Source organism: Carassius carassius, chromosome 15, assembly GCF_963082965.1.
Source record: "Carassius carassius chromosome 15, fCarCar2.1, whole genome shotgun sequence".
In the NCBI taxonomy this organism is placed as follows: Eukaryota; Metazoa; Chordata; class Actinopteri; order Cypriniformes; family Cyprinidae; genus Carassius; species Carassius carassius.
The window spans coordinates 25,657,140-25,681,638 of record NC_081769.1 but is presented as its reverse complement, the minus strand read 5'-3'; the positions used below and the strand labels follow the sequence as shown (position 1 = coordinate 25,681,638).

Here is a 24,499-nt window from a genome sequence, read left to right as displayed (position 1 = left end):
CCTTGCAAGGTCATCACTTAGAGAATCCATCCTCACGCTGAATTCACTTCCTCTTTTCACCGAAGCTCTCGGTGGGGATTCCTCATTCATAACCACAAACATCTCTTGCTCACGGTTCTCAGAGCTCCTCCTGTGCAGCAGTGTGGGTTTAGAAGAGGAACTTAGTGTGGTTTTCTCCTTTCGTTTTACATTAGAGAGCTTTTCAGGTGAGGGATCCTTAAACATGCCACTGAGCTGTTCTCTCTTTGATAGAGCAGCTAGTAAATTCGCTGCTCTTTCCTGTTTATGGCAGAGCAGGAGAGCTTCCAGCTCATCATCCCACGCCATGTCCTGCATCCTCCTTACACGATTCTCGAACATTTCACGAGCGGACACCGTGACTTTGCTTTTGCTTTTGGAGGGATCGTTTCCCATATCCTTCACCCTATCAGACATCTCCATCTCTTCATCATCGTCCTCGTCATCCTTGCACAGAAGTGTCGGGCGGTTTCGTGAACCCCTTTTAGTGGAGCTTATAGATATCTTGTTACCATCACCACTCTTGGCAGATTTGGATTTCTCCTTCTCTTCTGCGTTGTCGTGATCTGCAATGCGAGACAACTCAATGCCCTTTTCAAACATTTCTCCGTTTTCTTTATCACATACTATATCTCCATTACTTTTCCCTTTATGCATGGTGTCGTCCCATGTAGCGGACAGTTTTTTAAGATTTTGCTCCTCCAGAAATCTAGTCAATGAGAGAAAGAAATGTTCAGTTTATTATTATTTTCAGTAACGTGCTCAGACGCAGCTGTTGTCAGTTTGACGTGACCCAGGACTTCTGCACCAAGTCAAATTGACAGAACTATTCGTAAACTGTAATGGATTTGTTCATTTTACCATGCACAAATGATTGGTTTCCACCGTGAAACAGGTAAACAAGTGTGTGTGAGGCTGGGGAAATGTCACTTCATCCATTTGCAAAGTTCAAATATGAACCTTTTAGAACTTTTTAGAACATCTAAATTACAGACTGTGTGCTGACATTTGTAAACAAGGCATATCTAGCTCTTTGTGTGTGTTGGTTCTTTCTTCCAACAGCTCTGTTGATGCATTTGAAGGGCAGATCGCAAAACCAACTGTGCAATATTACTTTTTGTCTGGCACACACACACAGGATTTATTGTGTTATTTCCACTCTTAGACTGACTAAAATAAAATCAAAAAAGAAAAAGAAAATAGAAAGCAAATTTCAATTGCATATAATCCATTGAAACATCTGTCAATTAATTCACCTGAAAGGCCTAAAACACAGTATGTCCAAGACAAATGAATCTATTATTAGTCATTATGTCTAATGTCATTTGTAATAATGTTGTCACTTTTGATCAATCTGTGTGTCATTGACAATAGCAGGAAATGTTTTCTGAGCACCAAATCAGCATATTAGTATTAGAATGATTTCTAAATTATCATGTTATACTGAAGACTGGAATAATAGGTAAAAATTCTGAAAATTCAACCGCATTCACCGAAGTAAGATACATTTTGAAGTATTTTTAAATAGAAAAGAATTACATTAAATTGTAATAATATTTCATAATATTACTGTATTTTTTAATCAAATAAATGCAGCCTTGGTGAGCCTTAGAGACTTCTATTATTCCAAACTTGTAGGATGTGTCCATATTGACCAGTTTTTCAGTAAAATAAAAGCAAACTTACTTCAAAAACGCAGCGGAGATAGCAATTGTATCGTCTGTCTGTTGGTCAATATTTGTAAAGAGCCCAAAACCATTGAAAACTGGTGTAAGGCTTTTCTTTATGGGGCTGGTGTTTGAGCTTTGCCAGGTGGTGGCACCTTTATTAGGAGCATCATGAGCAGGACTTGTCTCGCTGGTTGCAGAGTCCATCGGTTGGTCATTAGTGACAGTGGAGCAAACCTGTGGACTTGTCTTTTTAGGACTAGTGTCATGGTTCCTCAAAACCTGACAGTCCTCCACAGCCCTGTCTCCATCAGAGTTCCCTTTGGCCACTGGAGAGCCTCCCACCTGTTCTGCCAGAGCCCCATCTCCTCCTCCTCGGGTTTCTTCGGGCACAGAGATGTCCTCTCTGACATCTTTGCAATTGCGTTTGGCAGACCCAGCGCTGGAGGACGAAGAATGGTGTGACTGTGGCGATCTCCCTGAAGACGACCTGTCAGAGCGGCGGGAATGACTGCGGGACTGAGGACTTTTTGACTGCTTCTTGGGAGAACGCGAGCGGCCCCTCTTGGGGCTGTTGGGGTGGTACTGCTGCTGTTGCTGCTGATAGTGCTGCCGGAAGTTCTGCCAGTTTTTGGGTCTGTAGTTATTATATCCACCCCTTCCACCACGCTGAAAGCGGCCACGGAAAAAGCCCTGACCTCTGCCCCGGAAGTAATATGGCCTCCGGAAGCCTCTTTGATTGCCTCGAAACTCCCGTTGGTTCTGGTACTCCCGTGTTTGGTTCCTCTCCCGGTTGTGGGGTGGAGAATGAGATCTTGACCGAGAGCGAGACCTAGGGTTTGAAGATGACCAAAAGAAGAACCAAGTCAGGATGTAGAAAATGACACAAAGAGACATTACATATACTATAACAAAAGATAAAAAAAAAATTGTTTTACTTAAAAAAAAAAAAAAAAAAAAAAAAACATAAAAGTAGCCTCAAGATACCTCTGCGTGACAACAACAGACCAAAGATTTTCACTACTAATCCTCACCTCCACTGAAGAATCACCTTCAAATCAAATTTCATTCAAATATAATTTGGTTATAATGTCAAGAAATTTGGTTATGAGACACTTGAGAACAAATGACATTTGTTTTATTGATGCCCTACTAAATAATTTAGGTCATTTTTTCAAAATAACGGTAAATCATGACTTTGGGCCACTTCCTCACACAAATAACAATTTTCTATAATGCTTTTATAGTGTTTTTATTTTTTTTTGGAGCTAGAAAGCCCAGTAGTTGCATGAAAAAGACTATATTATAAGAATGCATAATAATAATAGTAATAAATGAATGTTATTAAATGAACAACAACAATAATAAAAGGTTAACAATCCTTTTAATAACTGATAACATTAATTTCTAAAGCAAAAAGGCCAATGTATATTAGCGTAAAACTGTATAAATATATTCTATAATTGAGAATTCAGCTGTTTTGCCTATTTAAGATCAATAATTAGTCTAATACTATTTCACAGAATTATTCATTGCCTCTATGACCGATTACAAATCAAAGCTCTGGGTGCAAGGTCAACTTTAGCCACACGATGGCCCTGTTGTTCTATCTATGAAGTAAGTATCTAAAGTACTTATCTAAAGTAGTCCTGGTCTCTGTAAAGCAGACCATTTCGGCATGCCTTAACACATCACAAACACTAAAAATCAACTAAACAACTTGTGCATCGCACCCTGATCTTTAGAATATTCAATATGCATCATTTCTAGAATATAATCTCATTGGAAAATGAACAGACACTGAAACATTTCAACATTGTGCACACGTCAACTGTGTCAGACAAAAAAATGACAGACGACTGTATTAAAACCTGTCATTCTAGTACAGTGGAATTTTTTTTTGTCATTTGAAAAGTGTAACGGTATTGTAAATGATTATCCAACTGAAGCATCCTGCAGCTGATAGAATCCAACGGACAACTACAAACATACATAATAACATTAACAATAATAATCTACAGTTTTGCCTGGTTTTGTACTCACCTAATGCGCTTTTTCATTGGAATACAAAGTAAGAAGGTAGTGCACAGAGCAACATGATACTCTCAGAGTGAGCAAGAGGGACTTTGCATTTCCTCTAGTGAGCGCAGATGGAAAGAGTCAGTCACATGGGTCATATGGGAAAGATTTCGACTCTCTTTTCTATGAAGCAAAGAGGAGGTTCTCAGCCTACCATTTACAACACATAAGCTTTGCACAGAGAGCAGACTTCAACTGAAGGGAACGATTACAACAGCTCTCTTATTTGAAAAGCTATTCATCCACTAGTTAAGTTAAATTGATTTAAGTAATTATTTAGACACTCTCATGTAATTTCGAACTTATATAATTTTCTGTCTTCTGGGAAGCACAAAAGCAGCTTTTTTATTGTTTAATTGGTTGCACTTTTCCCTGAAATTACAATTGAATGGTACAAAAGCAACATAAAAGTCATCCATATGACACATACACTGAAGGGCATGTCTTCTAAAGTCATATATGAGATACTGGCCAAATTTAAGTCATTACTGACTGAAAATCTTGATACTGTAGCTCACATCTCACAAGAGAATTCAGAATGAAATAATTTTTGGTCTTTTTGTCACACAAAGCCATCATAAGACTTCAGAAGACCTGTAATCTCTGTGCGAAAGTCATATTGGCAACTAATAGAGTTTTACGTCTTTTTAAAGCTTGAAAACTTTAACTGCAATAGCACTTGAAAAAATATAATTTGGAAATGTATGCATTTTCATCCACTTATGACCTTATGACAGTTTGACTTCATTCAAAACCATACAGCTATGCTTCATTCTTATGAGATGCATGCATCAAGCTTTTTTCCAGCTGCAGAATCTCTCTGAAACTGTGGTCAGCAGTGAGAAGCCAGGCTCACAAATAAGGGACATCAGATTTTGCCCTCAACGGATTCCATTTGCATGAAAAATTGACATTGTACATCTCTCCAACTGGCTTCACAGTATACTGTCAACCACACAGGAAAAGGGATCCATGCTTATGGAAAAAAAATCATGCATCCTCAAAAATATTTAAAACAAAAAACCAGAGTACCACAAATACGTATCCGTTTTTGTCTAATACAGAGCAGCAGTTTTTTGGCAGGGGCAATTTACATTTGGCTACCTAACGGGCTCCACCGTGTTGTAAGCACAGAACCAGCAATCCTATGAGAATGTGCAGGGAAGTACAATTTTAGCATGGGAAATAAGAAAGTGTGGTGAGCCTTTCCAATGCCACAGCCCTTCCCAAATATCAGACTTTATACAATGCTGACGAACACATGGAAAGTAAAATCACATTGACTGAGCAGCCCCTTTTCAACAAGTGAGGAAGTCAAAGTATAAAAGCACAGGCTTTTATTTATGTACGGAGGTGTACCTTACATAACTTTGGCCTGGCATCTGTGGCTGGATGGCTGAGACTGGGATATTGATTTTAATTTAAAACGAGACATGGAGGGGAAGCCGAGCATGAGTCACATGTTTACAATGGAGTTCCATAGTGTGTTTACGAACAAAGTGAGAAGTTAAGAGTTTGCCAACCCACTCAATCCTTAAGCACATCTGTCAAGGCACAGTGGCCTTATTGTGTTTAGATTTGTACTTTGTTGTATGGTCAGAATGAATTTTGCACAAAATTATAAGTAGATCCAAATGGAATCATTCTTCTTGCAATTCTGGGTTTATTTATAAAGAATTGTGAGCTAATTCCACGTGGGCCTGATTGGAAGACAGCAAAAGAGGCTAAATGAATCTGTATGAATGACCTAGTAGTCAGGAAAATGGAAATGATTTCTGATCATTTAATTTGTTTTTTTTTGCTCTTAGAAATGATTTTACAACACATCCCTTCTTTCCTATTCATTCTGTTATGTATGTATATCCACAACACGTCACTGAAAGTGAGGAGAGGAACTTGAAAGTACATAGTCTGACTCAAAACTGAAGTTAATAATTGAAACCAACCCCTTCATCCAACATCTGCATACACCTGCTTTGTATGCTGCATTAATGGTAACCAATGGCATCTCATTTTTAATTTACAAAATATTTTGTATGCCATGATGATGGCAAAGCCTGTAGCTTCTATTTAATCAGCATACTAGACACTTACCAATATCTGCGTTTCCTGGATCTAGATCTAGAGCTGCTTTTTGATCTGGAACGGGAGCGGGAATCAGAATGGGATCTTGATCTGGAGGCCGAGCGGGAGCGAGACCTAGACTCTGATTTCTGTGTCTTTGACATTGTTGCTTGTTGCCTTTCACATATGTGCCTGTAACAAAACAAAAACCATTCAGACCAGCAAATTACAAAAAAAGTTGTAATTATAAAAAAAATGACATTTTTAAAAAGTTTTATGAGTTGTTACAATGTTTGTTCTAGTTTTTTTTATCAATTATATTTTCAGCAAAACAAGCAAGGAACATTTTTCTAAAAGGGTTTATAGTGTTACAAGGCTTGCTTTACTTTAAAAATTGTATGAAAAACACCACTCATCCATCTGAGATGTTTTTTTTTTCTCTGGGACATTAAGATGCCTTGGCTTGCCAGTATTAAAATTTCCATATCTTTAAATCACGGTTTGTCAAGCTACAACCTGGAAAAATAAGCACTTAAATGTTTGTTTAAAGGCACATCAGGAATTAATAATGGAATAAGGAGCAAATGTCAGCTACAAGGCTGTTCAAATTTAAGTGAAGGATCATCAACTGACAGTCTGTCATTATTCTTAATCATAATTTAGAGTCTGTTAGTTCTGCGATAGTGGCTGGCTAACTGTACATTATACTGCTCATTAGACAACTAAATATTGATTTGAGTTGACTTATTTTCTTACCTACATTATCTTAAAACTTCCACCAGGAAAAAAATAAAATAATTATATTAATCAGCCAACCATGCAACAATATTAGAGTAATATTAATACTGTACAAATCCAAAGAGATTTTCACTACAGTCAATAACTGAGATGTAAGGGGGCATCATTTGCGCTGTACAAAACAACATGTGTGAGTCTACAGTGTGATGCAAGAGACATGAAAGTAGAGCCAGTTTCAGTTACCGATGAGAAACGCTGCCATGAGAGACAGTACAAGTCAGGTTCCAGAAGTAAAAATCACATTCAATTTCTCCATAGAGGAATTCATTTTTATGACAGACATAATGTGAGCTATAAGGTTGTTAATTGATGAAATATGCTTTTGTTGACTTTTTTTTTTTTCGTGGTAAAAACTATATTACCTATGATTCTGCAAAGAAATCTATTTTAGCATCTGCCCATGATGGGAATGACAATACATTTGATTATGTAATTCTTTCCTCATTAAAGCCATTAAGTAGACAGTCTTGTAATCTTTTGTCTTTGTAATTTTGTGATTAACCTCGCTGATAGCTGGTTGTTTGATTCATGGCTTATAAATTTTAAAATGGCTTTACTTATAGTCTTCCTTGTACATTAAAATGCAATAGGATAAAGTATTTCAGCAGAGAAGATATACACACTTCAGCTTCAATTAATCTGACTTTCTTTCAGCAGTAAATATTTAAATACACACCGCATGTGTTGAATCTACTGACAAGGACAAATGTTAGGAAAAGCTACAGGTTTAAGGACAGATGTAAAGTGACGCCACATTAGCATGGAGGTGAGAGTGATTTACTGGCTATTTAATGTTATCCCCAATGTATTTAAAGAGGTGTTGAAAGGTGATTCTGTCTATTGTCCATCATCTTTACCCTCCACAAATACCCTCAACTGTTTCGCTGGCCTCACTCTTGGGTTTTTACTATAGGGAACACTGGTGATCAAAGAGAGACAGCGCTGGCCCAAAATAAACTTGCAGCAGAGATAAAGAGAGAGCTTTTGAGTGTACTACGATGGCTGCAAATATATATATATATATATATATATATATATATATATATATATATATATATATATATATATATATATATATATATATGTATTATAAGCTGCACCTCCAATGCTTGTCATCATACCTGTTTAAAGATAATACTATTAATTAAAGTTACTAAACATAGATTCAAATCCAGTATGAATTTATTTGCTATCTTTGCCCTCATTACTAAGTGCGAAAACTTCAAGATATTTGTTTACTTTATCTGGACAGAAAGTGACTGGTGACGCATTGCAAACAATTAGCTGTCACCTAACTGATCCATTAGGACTGCTGACATAAGGATCTCAAATAGATGCACAGAAATAGACCCTCAAGGCCCGTTTACACCAAGAACGATAACTATATTAGCATCCACACAGACAGATGATAACGTTCTGATTATTCTAAGTGCATGATACACTTACAATGTCTGCAGCTTTTAATGTGCAAGTGCTTAAAAGCTGACTGGATTCTGATTGGCTGTCAATATTTGTATCATTCATCAGCTGGAAAAAATGCTTTGAAATTGACTCCAACTATATTGTTTTTTGTGTGTCATTATTGCAATACAGTAATTGTGGTGTGGACTGCACTATTCTCTTCTTTTAACCTCTCCAAACTTGAACTCTTATCTTTAACTTCATGGTTATAGTTATCGTTATAGTTGCCATTCTTGGTGTAAATGGCCCTTTTTGTGTTCGATGACATCCTAGATTATCTCTTGGCTTTGCTTCTGAAAAACAAGCCTCAAGATCTACTTGCATTTTTTGGTAATCCTGCATATGACGTGCAATTCACCTCGGCTCTCCAGAAAATTTATTTGGGAGCTTTCCTTTTTTGAGACTTATCAGAAGCTTTGCACACAGGAAATTGCAGACTGAATGCTTGAGCTATAATTCATTGTGGTCTTTTTGAGTATGGCATGCGAGTAGATCCGTGCTGCTATTTTAGTAAACACAGACCCAAATTAACCCAAAGCCTCTTTTTTTATTCTTTTTAACGGCTTGTTGGTTTTGGCCAGCAGTCCATAATTTCCTGCTGCCTCCAGACATCCAGACGTTTGGCTTACTGTGCAAAGTTTCTAAGCTACTTTACTTCTACTGTATATTGAAGAACAATGGGAACATACTTTGAAATTTAACCATTAAATGAATGTCACAAGTATTTATATAGTATGTCAACTAAGACACTTGGTGTTCAACAACCCAGCAGCAACAGTTTCTCATTCTCAGCACCTGTCTTTAGAGATTAGCAAAGTTAGTTTCAGTAGCTTAAAATAGAGATAACAGGAAAATAACACGTCACCAGATACTTCCATCTGTATACAGTATAGCTACCCTTCTGCAAATGAGATCTATCTAATTGACTCTTAACGGTATAGGAGTCTGATCATGACACTTTTAAGATAACGAAGGCATCTTTACATGTGTTAAGAAATTGTGCGGGATTCATTTCAAAGCATAGTATTATAGATTAATAAAGAGCAGCTGTCTTGTAATCCTTCTTTAGCTAATCCTTAATTTTCCTGAGGGGGTCAATAAAGCATCTGCGTGTCTATTTGTCCATATGTCAATGGAGTATGGTCTGTAGTCTTATCAAAAGGATTTGATGGCTAAAAACGTCTGTGTCAAACATCTCCGGTGGTCTTACCCTTGTGCTGTCATTACAACATCACACATGCCCACGCATCTAGATGGCCCCCAACAGTGACAGCTGCTCTTGGACCTTCTCACCTGTTCGATTAAGGAGGGGGGGGGTTGATGTAAACAATGGTGCAACCTGACACAACCGCAATATGCTCCCAACACTCAATCAACCGCTCTATCATTAAGATCACTGATGCAACACCAGCAGCACCAAAATCCCATTTGTTTTCTGCATTAGTCAATGCAGCAAAAGAGACACTTATCAACAGCCAAAACATCTGTTACATTCTTCTAAAGGCACCACAGATGTGTGAAAACCTCTTTGAAGTGTACAAAACATATGCCTTTTAGAGCTTACAGCTTCTGAGGTAAACATTTGATTGATTGTGGAGTTTTCGAATCTATCTCTTCAGCAACTCTATTAATAAATGAAGTATGGGTGCATTGCTTGAACTTGAGAAGCTCTATACTTTTTGGTTGCACTGAGATGCAGCTTCAAGGCTCAAAGAGATTCACATCCTGTCATCATCTTCACCACCAGAACGTCTGCATGATTTTCTATCCTCTTTAGGTCACAAAAGAGGTAGATCTTCGCACTGATTTCCATATATAGTAAGCAAATTGTAACTATGGGCTGTCAAGCTTCAATACTGACAGAAGTTCATACAATCATAGGACTCTATTTTGAGGGTTCTGAGCAGTGGAATCTCAACATTAACTTTTATTAAACAGAAAAGAACAGCGGGAACCTCCTGCTAATGTTTTTATTTAGTGTTTCACTGAGGAAAGAAAATAATAAAGGTTGGAAAAATATGTGGGTATATACAGCCATAAGACCCATAACCCTGCTTATAGAGGAAACATTTTTCTTTTAGTTTTTTATTAATGCTGAGCCTGGTCCAGTGCTGGGCCCTCTTTTATATTGTGATGACTTGTGTCTTATCTTGCTGTCATCGCTGCATCAGTTAGCCTCTGCAGATTTCACAAGAGAACTCATCGGTTGAAGGTCTTCTCTATTTTAGTCTTATATGAGAATTACATAAAATATATAACCTAATGGATATCCACCTTATTTTTCAATGTGGAAGTAAGCCGTTTTCTGTCAATGTGCGAGACTTCCAGTTTATTAGCCACTATAGGGAAATAACGAGAAGAAAAACAAAGTGCAGTAAACAGCACAACTGTTTGCACTACAAACCAGTGTTCATAATTAAGATAATACATTAAAAGACTACAGTAAGACACACCAGTTTGAAATATCAAGCCGCAAAATCAAATGTTTTGTACAAATAAGAATAGCTTGAAGCGGATGACACCGGAAGCCAGACACATTAAATTTACAAATGGCCATGGCCACACTTACGGGTAAAATAAGGTGGATACTGTGTAATGATAACAAAGAGCTTGCTGTAGTCTGTTTGACAAAACTGATTATTTAAAAAATGGGCTGACCAAACTTTCTGAATTAATATAGTGAGCTAATGAAAAGGCAAGAGATTGAGATGTTATTGTTCCACGAACATGCTTAACAAAGCCAAAAGTAAGTGAAAAGTTACATAATGTAGGCCTACAAATCCAAACACAGAACAGATGAACAGATTTTAGATTATTCAAATATGGCACTATGATGTAAGTTCTGACTGACAAAATGTTGTGGCACAGTGTCACCCATTCAATCTCATCCATCATTGATTTTTAAAGGAAATATTATTGTACATTATCAAACATTCCCCCTTTAAAAATGTATAGTGCTCATGAACTGTATTTTATAATTCTATAATAAAACACTTAACTTACATTTAAATAATTAAATTCATGCACAGGACAAAAGAGCGAAAATGAATTTAACTAAAGGGAAAAAAACTGAATGCTGCTGATTGTAAACTGGTGTTTTAAATTTGAATTTTTGTAAATATTTGGAACATGGTGTGGAACTATTGTTACATATAAAGCCTATTTAAACTGTAATATCATGCATGGGATGTCTATTTGTTTTTAATTAAGAAATAAAAGCTTCATCTTTGAAAATGATTTAACTGATGCAAAAAAAAAAAAAAACACACAAATTCAAAACTGATTGTGAAAACTTTATGAATGTTTACCAGGTAGCCTACGTTAATGAATAGTGAAATGAATCATGAAAAATGTATTTTTAGTTATTCTTACAACAACAAAAAATGTGGTAATTACCATAATCAATAATCATTGTCAAAAACATATTTTTTAAACAGAATGACATCTGCTTACATTTTTAGTTTGTTTTTATCCTCTTTTATTCCAGGTAACTCGATTATTTTATTATATTAAAGATTCTAAAAAACACTTACCTATAATTAGATGTAGTCCACGATGAAAAGATTCATCTACTGTCAAATGTTACAGGTGACTGAAATAGTTTCCTTTCGTTTTGAAAGAGAAAAAAAATAACTCGTTATACTTAAAATAACGTTAGCTATTTAAATCATTCTGGCGGAGGAAACGGCAATATCCAGTTGGTTTAACCTGAAGTATCCAGATTAAGACCGTAGTTATTTTAATTCCAAATGACAAACGTGTCGTATTAAATCGTAACCAAACTGTTCTCTATTCAAGTCAAATGTTGTAAAGCAGCTTTATGTGCTCACAGTGGCAGGCTGGGGGTGTGACACGAGACTGTGATACAACGTGGATACTACAGGGACTACAGGCTGCGCGGGTTAAGTTTCTCTTCTACATTTCCCTGTCAATCAAATGTGCGCTGAAAGATAGCCACGCCCTTATATAAATTAAAGGAACAGGCACCTTTTTTTTCATGTACATGGCAAGTTCTTTTGTTATTGTTAGCCTCATAAAAACACACACATAGCAGCATCAGCATTGGAATTCACACTTAAAGCATATTTAACTGTTAGGGTATTTATGTTATTCAAGCTAAATAAGAAAGTTAAATTACAGGTAGGGTGCAATTTGTTAAAAACGGAGGGAACAGAGTGTTATCATTGAAATTTTAAAGTAGAAATTCATACAAGGTAGAAATACAGTGTAATTCTTCATATAAAATGAACAGTAAAAATACATAATATTTTTTTTTCAGCTGAATTAAAGTTTATCCATAATATTACTTTCTTCATTTATAAAGTCTTGTCTGAGTCAGAACAGAAATATGCACAGATCAAGCACCGTTTATGGATTATGTGATTTTTACCAGTTGGCAATGGTTTAAAGTTATAATTCCTTAATGAATTGTTTCTTACAAACATGCTGTTTTCACTTCACAAGACATTAAATGACTGGAGTTGTGTAGATTACTTTTGATGTTTTTATCAGCTGTTAGACCTCTCTTTCTGACGGCACCCATTCACTGCAGGGGATCCACTGGTGAACGATTTAATGCTAAATTTCTCCAAATCTGTTCCAATGAAGAAACAAAATCATCTACATCTTGCATGACCTGAGGGTGCAATTTTATTCCTTTAATAGAGTGAGCTATTCCTTTAAGAAATCATAAGGAATTTGTCTTCCAAGTATAGGCCTACAAATTGATGTCATGATTGAACAGCTACTTTTCTTCTTACAGGAATTTATCATCTTCTTGACACTAGTCCTGTAAATAAGGAAATAAACATCAGCCCAAGGTTTGTGCCAGTCATCCTACTCATAGCTTTACTTTTGCAAGGCAAATATTTAGCCAAGTGTTTGAGTGAGTAAATCAAGCCATGATGTGTGGTCCTTAGTTTTTGACAGATGCTGATATTCTGTGGTTTGGAATAGATGAAAAAATCTATTTTATTTTAGCCAAAAATTAAACATGAGAGACTAGAAGGAATACATATTGTATTGATTGTTGCATCTGTCCTACCCTGAACATATATAAAGAATTCACAGTAGTAATCGACTCAAGACAGCCAATTTGTTCCTGCAAATAGTGCTTATGTAAAATGGATAACCTGCCAAATCCATCCATGCATCTGACATATATCAGCCAGAGCAGAGTTAAAACAGCATGTGCAATAGCTTTCAAACAAAATGACAACAGTATATTAAAGGTCCCGTTTTTCGTTTTTTTTTTTGAAGCTTTGATTGTGTTTACAGTGTGCAATATAACATGTGTTCATGTTTCGCGTGTAAAAAAACACAGTATTTTTCACACAATTCAATCTGTATACCGCTTTTTTCACTGTCATAAAAACGGGCTGATGACTTCCTTGCTCTATGAAGTACCTCCTTCAGAAATACGTAACGAACTCTGATTGTGCCAGCGGCTCCGGTGTTGTGATTCGACAGCAGCTGAGTGCACGCTGCCCTCCTGGAAATGCAATTGGGCTAGTTTTGAACAAGTTTTGAGAAGCAAGTGGGCAGGATTTGTTTTGAAAACCTGGCAATCCTGATCTGAACCATAGACAGTAAAAGAACACACGTGCTGGAGATGTACTTATAATCACAGGAGTGTTTTTACTGACGAGATGCGCATGAAAATCACATTCGATTTTTTTGCACAACCCTAACATCTAGTTAACAAAGCTAAACAGCGTTGCCCTTTGTGTAATAAGTTACAGAAACTGTTAAACGCACCAACTTAAATAATAAAATACACACCGGTTGTGGTCCATAAACAACGCCTTCTCCAGACAAAGATTGAACTGCTCCATCTTTCAAGAATAATCTTTGTGCGAATCCGGCATTAAACTGATTGAGATTGAGGAAGCTCGCTGTCCTCAGCAAAGTGTGCTGCACATAGTTTTACATGTGGATTATAATTTTCGGGAAACGAGTTAAACATAAATTGTAACCATTAATCTCCAAGTACAGCGTCCCTGGGAAGGCCAAACAAAGGTGATTGGACTCCGGGATGAAAATAACAGCGTTTCGACGACATGGCGACAAACACAAACGCAGCTCTTCCTCTTCTCCGTCGGAGCGCAACAAGACCACGCCCCCTTTTTGTGTGTTCATGTGGGCGGAGGTTAGTCAAAAAACAATTTTAGTGACGTCACTACTGCAGGAACTAGAGGGATATAGTCCAAACGGGTCATTTTTTGTAGGTGAATTCTGTTCAATAAAATATTTCGCTTGGTTAAAACATGGGATCACGAAGAACGGGACCTTTAATAAATGTTTAAATCTTTAAATGGGCAAAATTCGCCTGTTTTCACTAGAGTGTTTTAGAGGTTGAATTAAAACAATGTCTTTTAAATCTTAATATTAACAGGACTCTCTAACCTCCCACGTTTCAAGGGTGTGTGCTGGCTGTGAGTTGGACATATGAAGCACATTGGCTCTGTTTATTAAAATTTAAGGACAAAAGAAGACTCTCTCACTGACACCTACTGTGTAAATATAAACAGATGACTCTAGCATTAGGCAAATTATAGTGTTTAATAATGTAATGGATGTCCCTATGGTTTTGACAGTTGTGGTGACAGGTGACAAATATATATTGACTATGTTGGTTTGCACAAAATTTATAAATGGAGACTATTTCATCTATTTCACAGTTTTTTTCAGAATCTTTGAGCCCAAAGACTTGAACCAATATATTACAAATCCTGAATGGGTTATTTAAACATCCTGTGATTCACCTCACTTCCTTTTCATCTCTCAGAATGCAGTTCAGCTGTCTGACACACATGATAACTATTAAATCTATGATCAGCAAAGACCAGCTATGACCATTTTATAACACCTCAATGGACAATGCATTGGAGGAAGAGAGCTTTAGTGCCAGCTTTGTTTTCCCAACATATTTTGGTTTGTTACATTCTTCTTTTGCCAGTGTTTTCATTATTGTGGCTTTTCATAGCATTTCTGACCATCTTTTAACTGTTACATCAGGTTAGTGTGATAGCCAACACAGAAATACACAAGGTCCCATTGTTTTTTGTTGTGTGTCTTCCATTTGCAACCAGGTACGTTTCTGTGAAACTATCAGCTTCAGTGTTGTCTCGTCTACATTTACATCAAGAACTTGCTTGAGAGAAACAGTAAATCATGATATCAATGCAAAATATAGATGCATGCTAGAGACAATCTGGAACAGATTTTCATCATGCATTTGACATGATTTACTTTTATTCTCTGTCTCAGAGTTGTCTTTTTTCTTTCTTTGGATAAGACTTCTTTTAAAGAGATTTTTGGAAAGAGGACACGGGTATGATCGAAATTTGTAAATTCAGATACAGTTACTATTACAACACCACAAGAAGTGAACTGTGCTTAATGTATGGGGGAAGGTTAGTAATGTAGGGAAAGTATAGAAATGTAGAGAAAAATATTATCCCATTAAAATGGTGGATGTCTAGCAGTTATTTAACACAGACTATTATGGCAATCGATATAATGCCAACAGGGAGTTTTGGAAAGGGATAATAGGCCTGTTCTGTTCCTTTGGTTTTAGTCCAACCAGATGAAACTCTAAAGAGAGATTTCTTGGAGGCACATTTTGCTGTACCCATGGAAAATATGACCTTCATAGATTTCCTAATGAAAATCATATCATTCGAACTCCTTATGTTTTGTAGTTCAAGACTTCATCAGCCAAACTGCAACATCCAACATTTTTGCATTCTGTTTTCCATGCAATTACAATGAACAAGGACTGAGGCAGTCAAGCTTAAAAAAAAGAAGCAAAAGCACTATTAAGGTTTCGTAAAAAAGGTTCATATGAATATATGCACTATGTGCACCATGTACCATAAACAATGTGAAAGGTGACATGCTAGATAAGAATAAACACTTTTTGACTTCTGGTACGTATCCTACTTTGCTGCTCAATTCTCATCCAGCTTTAGCACATATTGCCTGGGGACATGTTGAATTTACAGGTGTGTCCTCAGTGACACGACATCAAAACACATGACAACCATTGTGACAATTTTGTCTTCTCTCCTGCCCAGTAACTACTGCCTATTGTGATCAGCTTCCATAGCACCTGTTTTTCCCATAGCAAAAGAAATGATACTCGATTACAGGCCTGTACATGTGAGCTCCTAAACACATCCAAGATCGAGGAGGTCAACTTCAAAGTGTTGGCTTTGAAATTTTAAATGATCTAAATGGATTAGCATGAGGGGGATCGTAAAAGGACAAGCATTTGATATGAGTGGCTTTATTATTAACGAGTGCTGCATGGCAAACTGAAACAAAATTCGAATTCTTTTTCTGAGGAGTTTTCATTGTTTAAAACATAGTAGAACTAAGCGTAAAAAGTAAAATGACTCAATAATCAAATTCAATTATTATCAATAGCTATCAGTCATAAAGAGATATACGTTAACATAATTTATGCTGGTGCAGCTAAAATAATTCATCCGCTCACCGATACAAATCAAACAATAAAGTCAATATTTAATGAATGTATAAAAAGCAGTATTGCAAAACTGATTTCATTCTTTGATTAACAAGGAGTAGAATTTACAGTTTTAGCTATAAGAAGTTTACACAAGACTTAGCCAACTGATGGTGGTTTCATAATCATGCATCAGTTTCTCAGTTAAACTGTTTCACTCACTTACAATCATGCAAATCACATTTTCCGTGCATTCACAATATACTAGACTCTTAAAAATAAAGGTTCTTTACTGGCATCAGTGGTTCCACAAAGAACCTTTTACCATCCAACCTTTTAATTCCTCAAAAGGTTCTTTACAGTGGAGAAAAAGGTTCTTTAGGTTATTACAATTTTCTTCACACTAAGAAAAAAAATGGTCCTTTAAAGAACTCACTTATTCACTGATACCCCTTTCCCACCAGCACAGTTTGGGTCCTGGTTAAGAGCCAGAGCCTAGTTTCAAATCGGTTCTTTGTCTTTCGACACCCAAAGCACCAGCCTCGACCCAGGAAAAGTGGCTAGTAAGTAGCACCAAAACATTGCTGGGCTAGAAGTAAGAACTACTCGTGTCAGGGGCTGGGGGCGGGGTTACCGTGACCAACAAAATACTTTTAACCGCAATATTTGAAATAACATCTAAACACGAACACGCTGGATTCACTGTGTTTAGATGCCGATGTAGGTTCTTAAAGCCATGAAGATCAATAGCAATGCAACGTCCACCATTGTTGATGGTGTTTGGGCTTGTTTGGGATGATGGCGGCCAGACAGGTCTTTGAGTGGCACCGATGCACCGCAGGAGTGACTGGAAGGAAGACGGTTCTTTATGCTTTTGGATCGTTCGTGCAGCGTTTCGGAATCGCGTGCCGATCGGTCTGCCCATTGTGTTTGGCACTGCCACACTACTGTTGCTAGGGCAAATAAGATGTATTCAGATGACTTAAAACCTGGCTCTGTGGTGGCTCTGTAGCCAGTGGAAAGGCAAACCTGTTCTTAGAAGGCTCGACAGTCAAACCAAAGCTGAACCAGCAATAGCCCTCGCTCTGAACTAGAATCCAGTTCATGCTGGTGGAAAAGGGGTATAAAAAGTCTTTTGAGGATCCAAAACTATAGCTATAAGATTGCTCGATCTCATTGCAGTACTCTTTTGTTTCCTACTGATGGCAATGTACAAACCTTTGATTGTCAAGCTCAAAAAGTATTGTGGAACAAGCAATTGCACAAGACATCAGAGGAGGTGACACAGCTATTTTCAATCGCTTCCATGGGGCACGAACCATGTCAGTCCACATTGGACATGCGTCAGCGGAAGAAATCTGAGAGCATGACACAATCTCCAGGTTTTTATCACAGCATAATTCAGGGCAAAGTGATGATGGAACAGATCAAGCTAATACACATTAGCTACAGTATAACTAACCCTATTTGTTAGTTATTTGTTTTTAGATTAAAGGTTTGAGTGTTATAGACATTTGTCTGTGCTAGAAACCATATGTTTTTGAAATCAAGATTAATGGAAGTTCACAGCTCTGCTAGGAATAGTGCATTGATAAAATTCAGTGTGTCATGTAAAACTGCAAGAAATGTGTGCCAAAAAAAAACAGATTTTGTTTCACTTGAATCAACAACATACAATCATCAAACCTGTCTGTATAACTAAAATTACCTGCAAATACAGTATCCTACAGTTTTATTTAATATGCAAAGCCAACAAGCAAATAAACAAATGCTTGTAACATGTCTGCTTGCTCTCAAGGCTGGAGAAAAAGAAAAATGTTGCATAACTAACAAAACCTTGTTAAATGATTAAACTTCTTGTCAAAGACTGGATGGTTTACAGTATGCTTGATATATTTCTTTAAACCCAAATGTATTGCTATTAAAAAAATAAATACAAATAAATAAAAAGCAAGCTAAAGACAATGTGTGGGACAGCTTTAAATTTTTTCCATTGTTTATTTGGCATAAAGTCTTCATCTGCATATCTTCAAACAGAAGGCAGAATTTGCATTAAAAATGTTTGTTTATCTATGTCTCTGGTTGTAGTTTGTATTTGATTTACAGTATTGCTTTCCTTATGCTTTTTCATCTCTGTTTGAATACCTGTAACTGCAGAATAGCATCTTTATTTTGGAGTCTTGAGAGAAACCAAAACAAATATTTGGACCATTGTTTGCTTTACCTAGTCTTACCTGATTGGAAGCTTCACCTGATAGTTCTATTAGAGAGAATGATTGCCAAGCCACATCCATTTCAAACATTGCTTGTCCAGGAACTGGAAAGTATTCATAAATCTACCAGACAGTTTACGTTCCTTACTCATTTACAATGTTTGCTGTTATTTATTAGTGTATGTCAACTTTACTTTCCAATACACTGTTTAATATGTTGGATAGCAAATTTTTATGTCCAGACATTGAAGCGAACAGGAATGAGTGTGCATCTGTAAGTCTAAGGTGAGCAGGTAGTGGATATTAACCCGAAGTATAGTATTCAACTGTTTTAGATGCCAGATTTTAAATGGTCATAAATTGGTTGGAAGTTTTCATCACCGTTGGCATTAACGACATATTCGCATTGTTAGTAGGGCAACTGTTTAAACAGTGTAAAGCATCTGTGCATGAATGTTATGACTTGAAGTTTGATGAACTTGTTTTTGATGAATGGACTGATAATCAAGCTGATAGTTGGTGTGCATTCATAGTTGGTGTGCATTCTATAAAAAAAAAAAAAACTATTTTCAAAGTCTAATTCTGCTAAATTCAAGATTTTCAAGTAAGACCTGGTCTGTCCGTTTGTGATTATACAGCATTCAAATGACAGGATTACATCCATTTCAACCATACTTAAGAAACAAATATTAACTTTAATGATTAAAATAGTTTTATTAATTAATTTAACACTTGCTTTTAACTGAACTTTTTTTTGGACACAAATTACTTTTAAACCTAAACTTAAATAGTGTTACATTCTTTAACATATAAATGAAAAAAAGTATAATTTAGGTACTTTTTTACCCTTCCAGGATCATGTGGGAAAAGACCAAGTTGTTTTCCACAAGCCAAAGCCCAAAGAAATGAAGATGACATCAAAAAGCCACAGACAGACATTACAGCTGGAAATTAATCATTTAGTACTGTTGAGTAAATGTTGCAAAAAACAGAAAGAAAAAGACAGAATGTCTGTTAACATCACAGCACACAGCAGCATTTGGAAAGAAAGGGGGCTTTGTGTCAGCCAGCACCTTTGCACTGAAGCAAACAGCCTTGTTTGCTAACCAGAAGTAAGCTGAATGAAAGAGAGTGAGCACTCCATAGACAGGCTTCTATCCTTGCCTAAGTATGGGTTTTAAGCCTCTAGCTGCAGCTTGCTGCCAAACATGCAGACCTAAATAGACTCCTAATATAATGCAGTGCAGCCCACTCTTAAAAGAAGAGCCCTCACTGAGACACACATAACAGGTGGGTCAGTTGGAGTTACTGGTAAAGAGCAAAAATTGCGTCAAGAATAGACTATACGTGGGAGGGGGCTTTACAAATGGATTTTTGATGAATCAGTATCTATGGGATTTCAAGGGAAGCCTTGAGCTAAAACGAGGTCTCTGAATATTTGACCCCACCGACTGCAAGTCATTAAGAGTGAGTCCAGAGGGATGGCTGCTGTCAGAAGAGATTCCTTCCCTATCATGATCTCTCTCTGATTCATTGAAATACGAAAAAAAACAGGCAGCTGATGAAGCTGCTGCTGAAAAAGGGATAAATCATGCATGGCCAACCATGCAAATTATGCATGAATGTAGTGAGCTTGCAGAACAAATGGAAAAAAATTCAACAGTCAAATTGGAAAAAGTCAACTGGAACAGTTTTAAAAATTGTCAATTCATCACAAACCAAAGTATTTAAGAGTTCACTGCCAAAGTACATTCAGATAATGGTGCACACGTGTGCATTTTGCACATAAAGCAGCTGATACATCATATTTTGTACTGATGTTCTTTATTTTCTCAAAAATTATGACTATCCATTGCAAATAATCCAATAAAAACAGCTGATCCTGGTTAAAGCCAGGTACTGCTGATTGATTGAAGATGTGGCGTATGACTTCAATTGACAAAATTCTTAGCACTGAGTGCTATGAAGATCTCAGTGTGTGCCATTTTCCCCTAAAATACCACATTTAAGGATGATTCACTATTCAAAATAAGCCGAACAAAATGACACAGCAAATGCTTCGAAGTTATCTGGGAAGAGCATCAAGAATGCTCTTTTATTTTGTGATTAAGAAGCCATTCATTACAAGATCTCACCATGCAGTTGTTATTCCTTTTGACTTAGAGATGAAGGTGTATTTGACTTGATAAATGTGTGCCCACAGGCACAGTATGTTGAAAAACATGGCAAAGCCAGCTGCCACCGTCTCTAAAGAGAGTTCCCAGAGGGACATGGTGAGTGCATTTGAGAGAAGACAGCAGCTGAGGCAGAAAACTGCTTCTAACTCCCTAGATGCAGGTTAATCCACCTAGCTGCCGATGTAGCCTGCGGCCTTAATGCATGCTGGGAGTTTGTGATCTGTTATTTCAATAAAGGAACTTACAAGCAAGGCCTCTCGAGCCACTGCTGTAAACAGAGTGCTTCACAACTGAGGCAAAACAGCTCTTTGAAAGCAATTTCAGATCTACACAAACATCTCAATCCCAACCCCCAAGACACCAAGGGTAAATTTAGCGACTGTGTTAATCCGTCCCTCCCATATGCCATTTTCCTAGCACTGTCAGTCAATATTTACAGCTTGTTAACAGTCTCACTTACAGTTAACTTTCCAACATAGTAGCGATGATTCCAGAGGGTGGTTGGCGCTGATTGGGTTCACATAATCAGTCAATTGCGGCATTCTGTAGTCAAATATTTTGTGTAATGACCCTTCCTACAAGTCATATTGTGTTTCTCACATAATTAAATAATTCAATGTCAATTTTCATGGCCATTTATTATTTATTTAACAAGCAGCCATGTAATTAGCGGGATAATGTACAAGTTAGCCGGTCATAATCACAAAATAAACTCCTTCACAAGACCTATATTGGGTGACTCTGAAAAAGGTTTTTAATTTTGATCACTGGGGGTAGAATCTCGATACATCGGAGCAAAGTTGCATTATTCCTATCTTATTCTGCTATGAAAAGTAGCATTAACTTACACATAATGTCTGTATTTGTTGGTCTTTTTCTTCACATTTATGACCCCACTGTTCAAACGGTCATCTCCTTTACTATAACATGATATTAGCAATCAAATGATGCTATTTATATGTGTTTCATGAACTCTAGACCTTGGCTTTGTAAATTGAATTTCAGACCCACTGCAGGGACCATTTAACGCTCATGTTACTGATATTAAAGAGGGTATCAAACCATGCGCCACAAAGATTAGCAGTGACTCTTATAAACTCTTGACGCTATTATAAAAAAAATTCAGCACAAACCATGGTACTGCAACACCATATTATCAAACCATCAGCTTCAAAAAAGCATCTGTAGTAGCCTACTCTTAAAGGGATAGTTCACCCAAAAATGAAAATTCTGTCTTTAATTACTCACCCTCATGTCGTTTCATCTCCGGAACACAAATTAAGATATTTTGATGATTTTCGAGACACCTCTAGCCCCCCTTATAGCCAGGTTCCTACCACGATCAAGGCTCAGCAACATAGCAAGAAAATGGTTTAAATAATCCATTTGACACCAGGGGTTCAACCGTAATTTTACGAAGATCATGAATACTTTTTGTGTGCAAAGAAAACAAAAATAACGACTTTATTCAACAATTTGTCTTCTATGCGTCACCCTATTGTGCCATTTTGGAGATTATCCCATACAAAAACAATGCATGTATGCAGATACGTTGTTTAATTTCAGATCAAAGCATAAACAATGTAAACAACATAAACAGCGTATCCGCATACGCTGGTGCTGACACAGACGTATGGGATACTCTCAAAAATGGCGCTATAGGGTGATTTTCATTTTTGGATAGACTATACTTTTAAAACACTTGTCTTGATGCCACATAGACTATACAACAGTATTTATGGAGCATTTTTATTTGACAGAAAGACTCCTTCAAATGTTAGATTCATAAACTCACTGGTTCTCAAAGTGCGAGGACAGAAACATACTTTACGTATTTTTACTTTACTTTACTTTACTTTACGTAATACTTTTTATGGTCAATGCATAGACATCCCTGTGTATAGTGTGTTTTAGACCAAGGACGTATGCATGCCAGATTTAAAAGGTGGAGTGACACTTTGAAAAGGTTGCCATAAAAGCCACTTTAATGGAGATTTTATGTGATTTTCACAATCAATATCCTTTCATCCCTTACCCATTTCCTCAGATGGAAATAAATACAGGTCTGAAATGACATGAATCCCAGCAAACTATATGAAATAGCACTGTAATGTTGCTCCAACAAGGCAGTATTGACTTTTTATGTATTTATTTTAATTTTAAAAAGTCTCTAATTGAAACTGAATTTTGGCATACAGAAAATTTAAAAACTGGAAACTGAATATTGTAGTCTTACTGGCAAACATTACATATCTAGTTAATTTACAGTTACTTTACATTACAATGTAACATTTTGTTTTTTTCTCATTTAAACTTTTTACAATAATATCTCAAAAAAATATTTATTTTTATTTTATGTGTTGTTCAAAAGTGGAAAAAGTGATTAAATAATGGAGAACCACTGACTCAGGGTTTAAGGTTTAAAGGCATGTTCAAGAAAGATTAATACATTTGTTAACGAATTCAGGATTGAGACAAATATCTTTTGTTTAGTGATCATTAACTACATACAGCTGAAAACAACTGGATAATGTCCAAATGTCAAGCTGTCCCTGCAGAAGACACCATTCTTAATAAAAAAAAGCTTCAAACATTTAAACACCAACATAAAAAAACAACAACAAAAAAAACAAGATAAAAAAAACAGATGCACCAAACAACAGATGGCAGATACCGAGCTGTAAAAAAAAAAGTGGAGGTGGTGGTGGTGGGTGGGGGGGGGGTAAAGTTATTGCATCAGTTGGAGTCATTATCTTTTTATGTAAAGATCAGGTCATATGGGTTTTCGAAAATATATTTTTTTGCAGTTTGTAACATAGCTATCCTTCAGTGTGAAGAGTCTGCAAAGCTGTTAATCAAAAAAGGCCATAATAAATAAAGATATTGTCTCTCAAAAGAAAGAGTAGACTCTGAACCATCTTAATGAGTCGTCATATTTTTGAATCTTCTGCCTAGTAGCCTACTTATAGACTTAAAGGGTTAGTTCACAGAAAAATCTAAATTATGTTATTAATAACTCACCCTCATGTCGTTCCAAACCCGTAAGACCTCTGTTTATCTTTGGAACACGGTTTAAGATATTTTAGATTTAGTCTGAGAGCTCTCAGTCACTTCATTGAAACTGTGAAAGTGAAAGTGAAGTGACATTCAGCCAAGTACGGTGACCCATACTCAGAATTTGTGCTCTGCATTTAACCCATCCGAAATGCACACACACAGAGCAGTGAACACACACACACACACACACTGTGAGCACACACCCAGAGCAGTGGGCAGCCATTTATGCTGCGGCGCCCGGGGAGCAGTTGGGGGTTCGATGCCTTGCTCAAGGGCACCTAAGTCGTGGTATTGAAGGTGGAGAGAGAACTGTACATGCACTCCCCCCACCCACCCACAATTCCTGCCGGCCCGGGACTCGAACTCACAACCTTTCGATTGGGAGTCCAACTCTCTAACCATTAGGCCACGACTTCCCGTCGTGTGTACGGTCTTCTGTCCATGTCCAGAAAGGTAAGAAAAACATCATCAAAGTAGTCCATGTGACATCAGAGG

At 36.8% G+C, this 24,499-nt stretch overlaps 1 protein-coding gene across 4 annotated transcripts in view; it reads right to left on the bottom strand.

The window, feature by feature from the left end:
* Window positions 1–24,499, bottom strand: part of thrap3a (thyroid hormone receptor associated protein 3a) — a 41,860-nt gene that overhangs the window by 3,763 nt on the left and 13,598 nt on the right. For 2 of the 4 annotated variants that reach the window (XM_059568214.1, XM_059568215.1), the window contains exons 2-4: window positions 5,859–6,020; window positions 1,705–2,517; window positions 2–727 (exon numbers count right to left, since the gene is read on the bottom strand). In XM_059568214.1, coding sequence (XP_059424197.1) covers window positions 2–727; window positions 1,705–2,517; window positions 5,859–6,020 — 1,701 coding nt within the window. Of the gene's footprint in view, window position 1; window positions 728–1,704; window positions 2,518–3,728; window positions 3,870–5,858; window positions 6,021–11,620; window positions 11,952–24,499 lie in introns of those variants that run through there. The other 2 variants (XM_059568216.1, XM_059568217.1) reach the window with 2 other exon arrangements.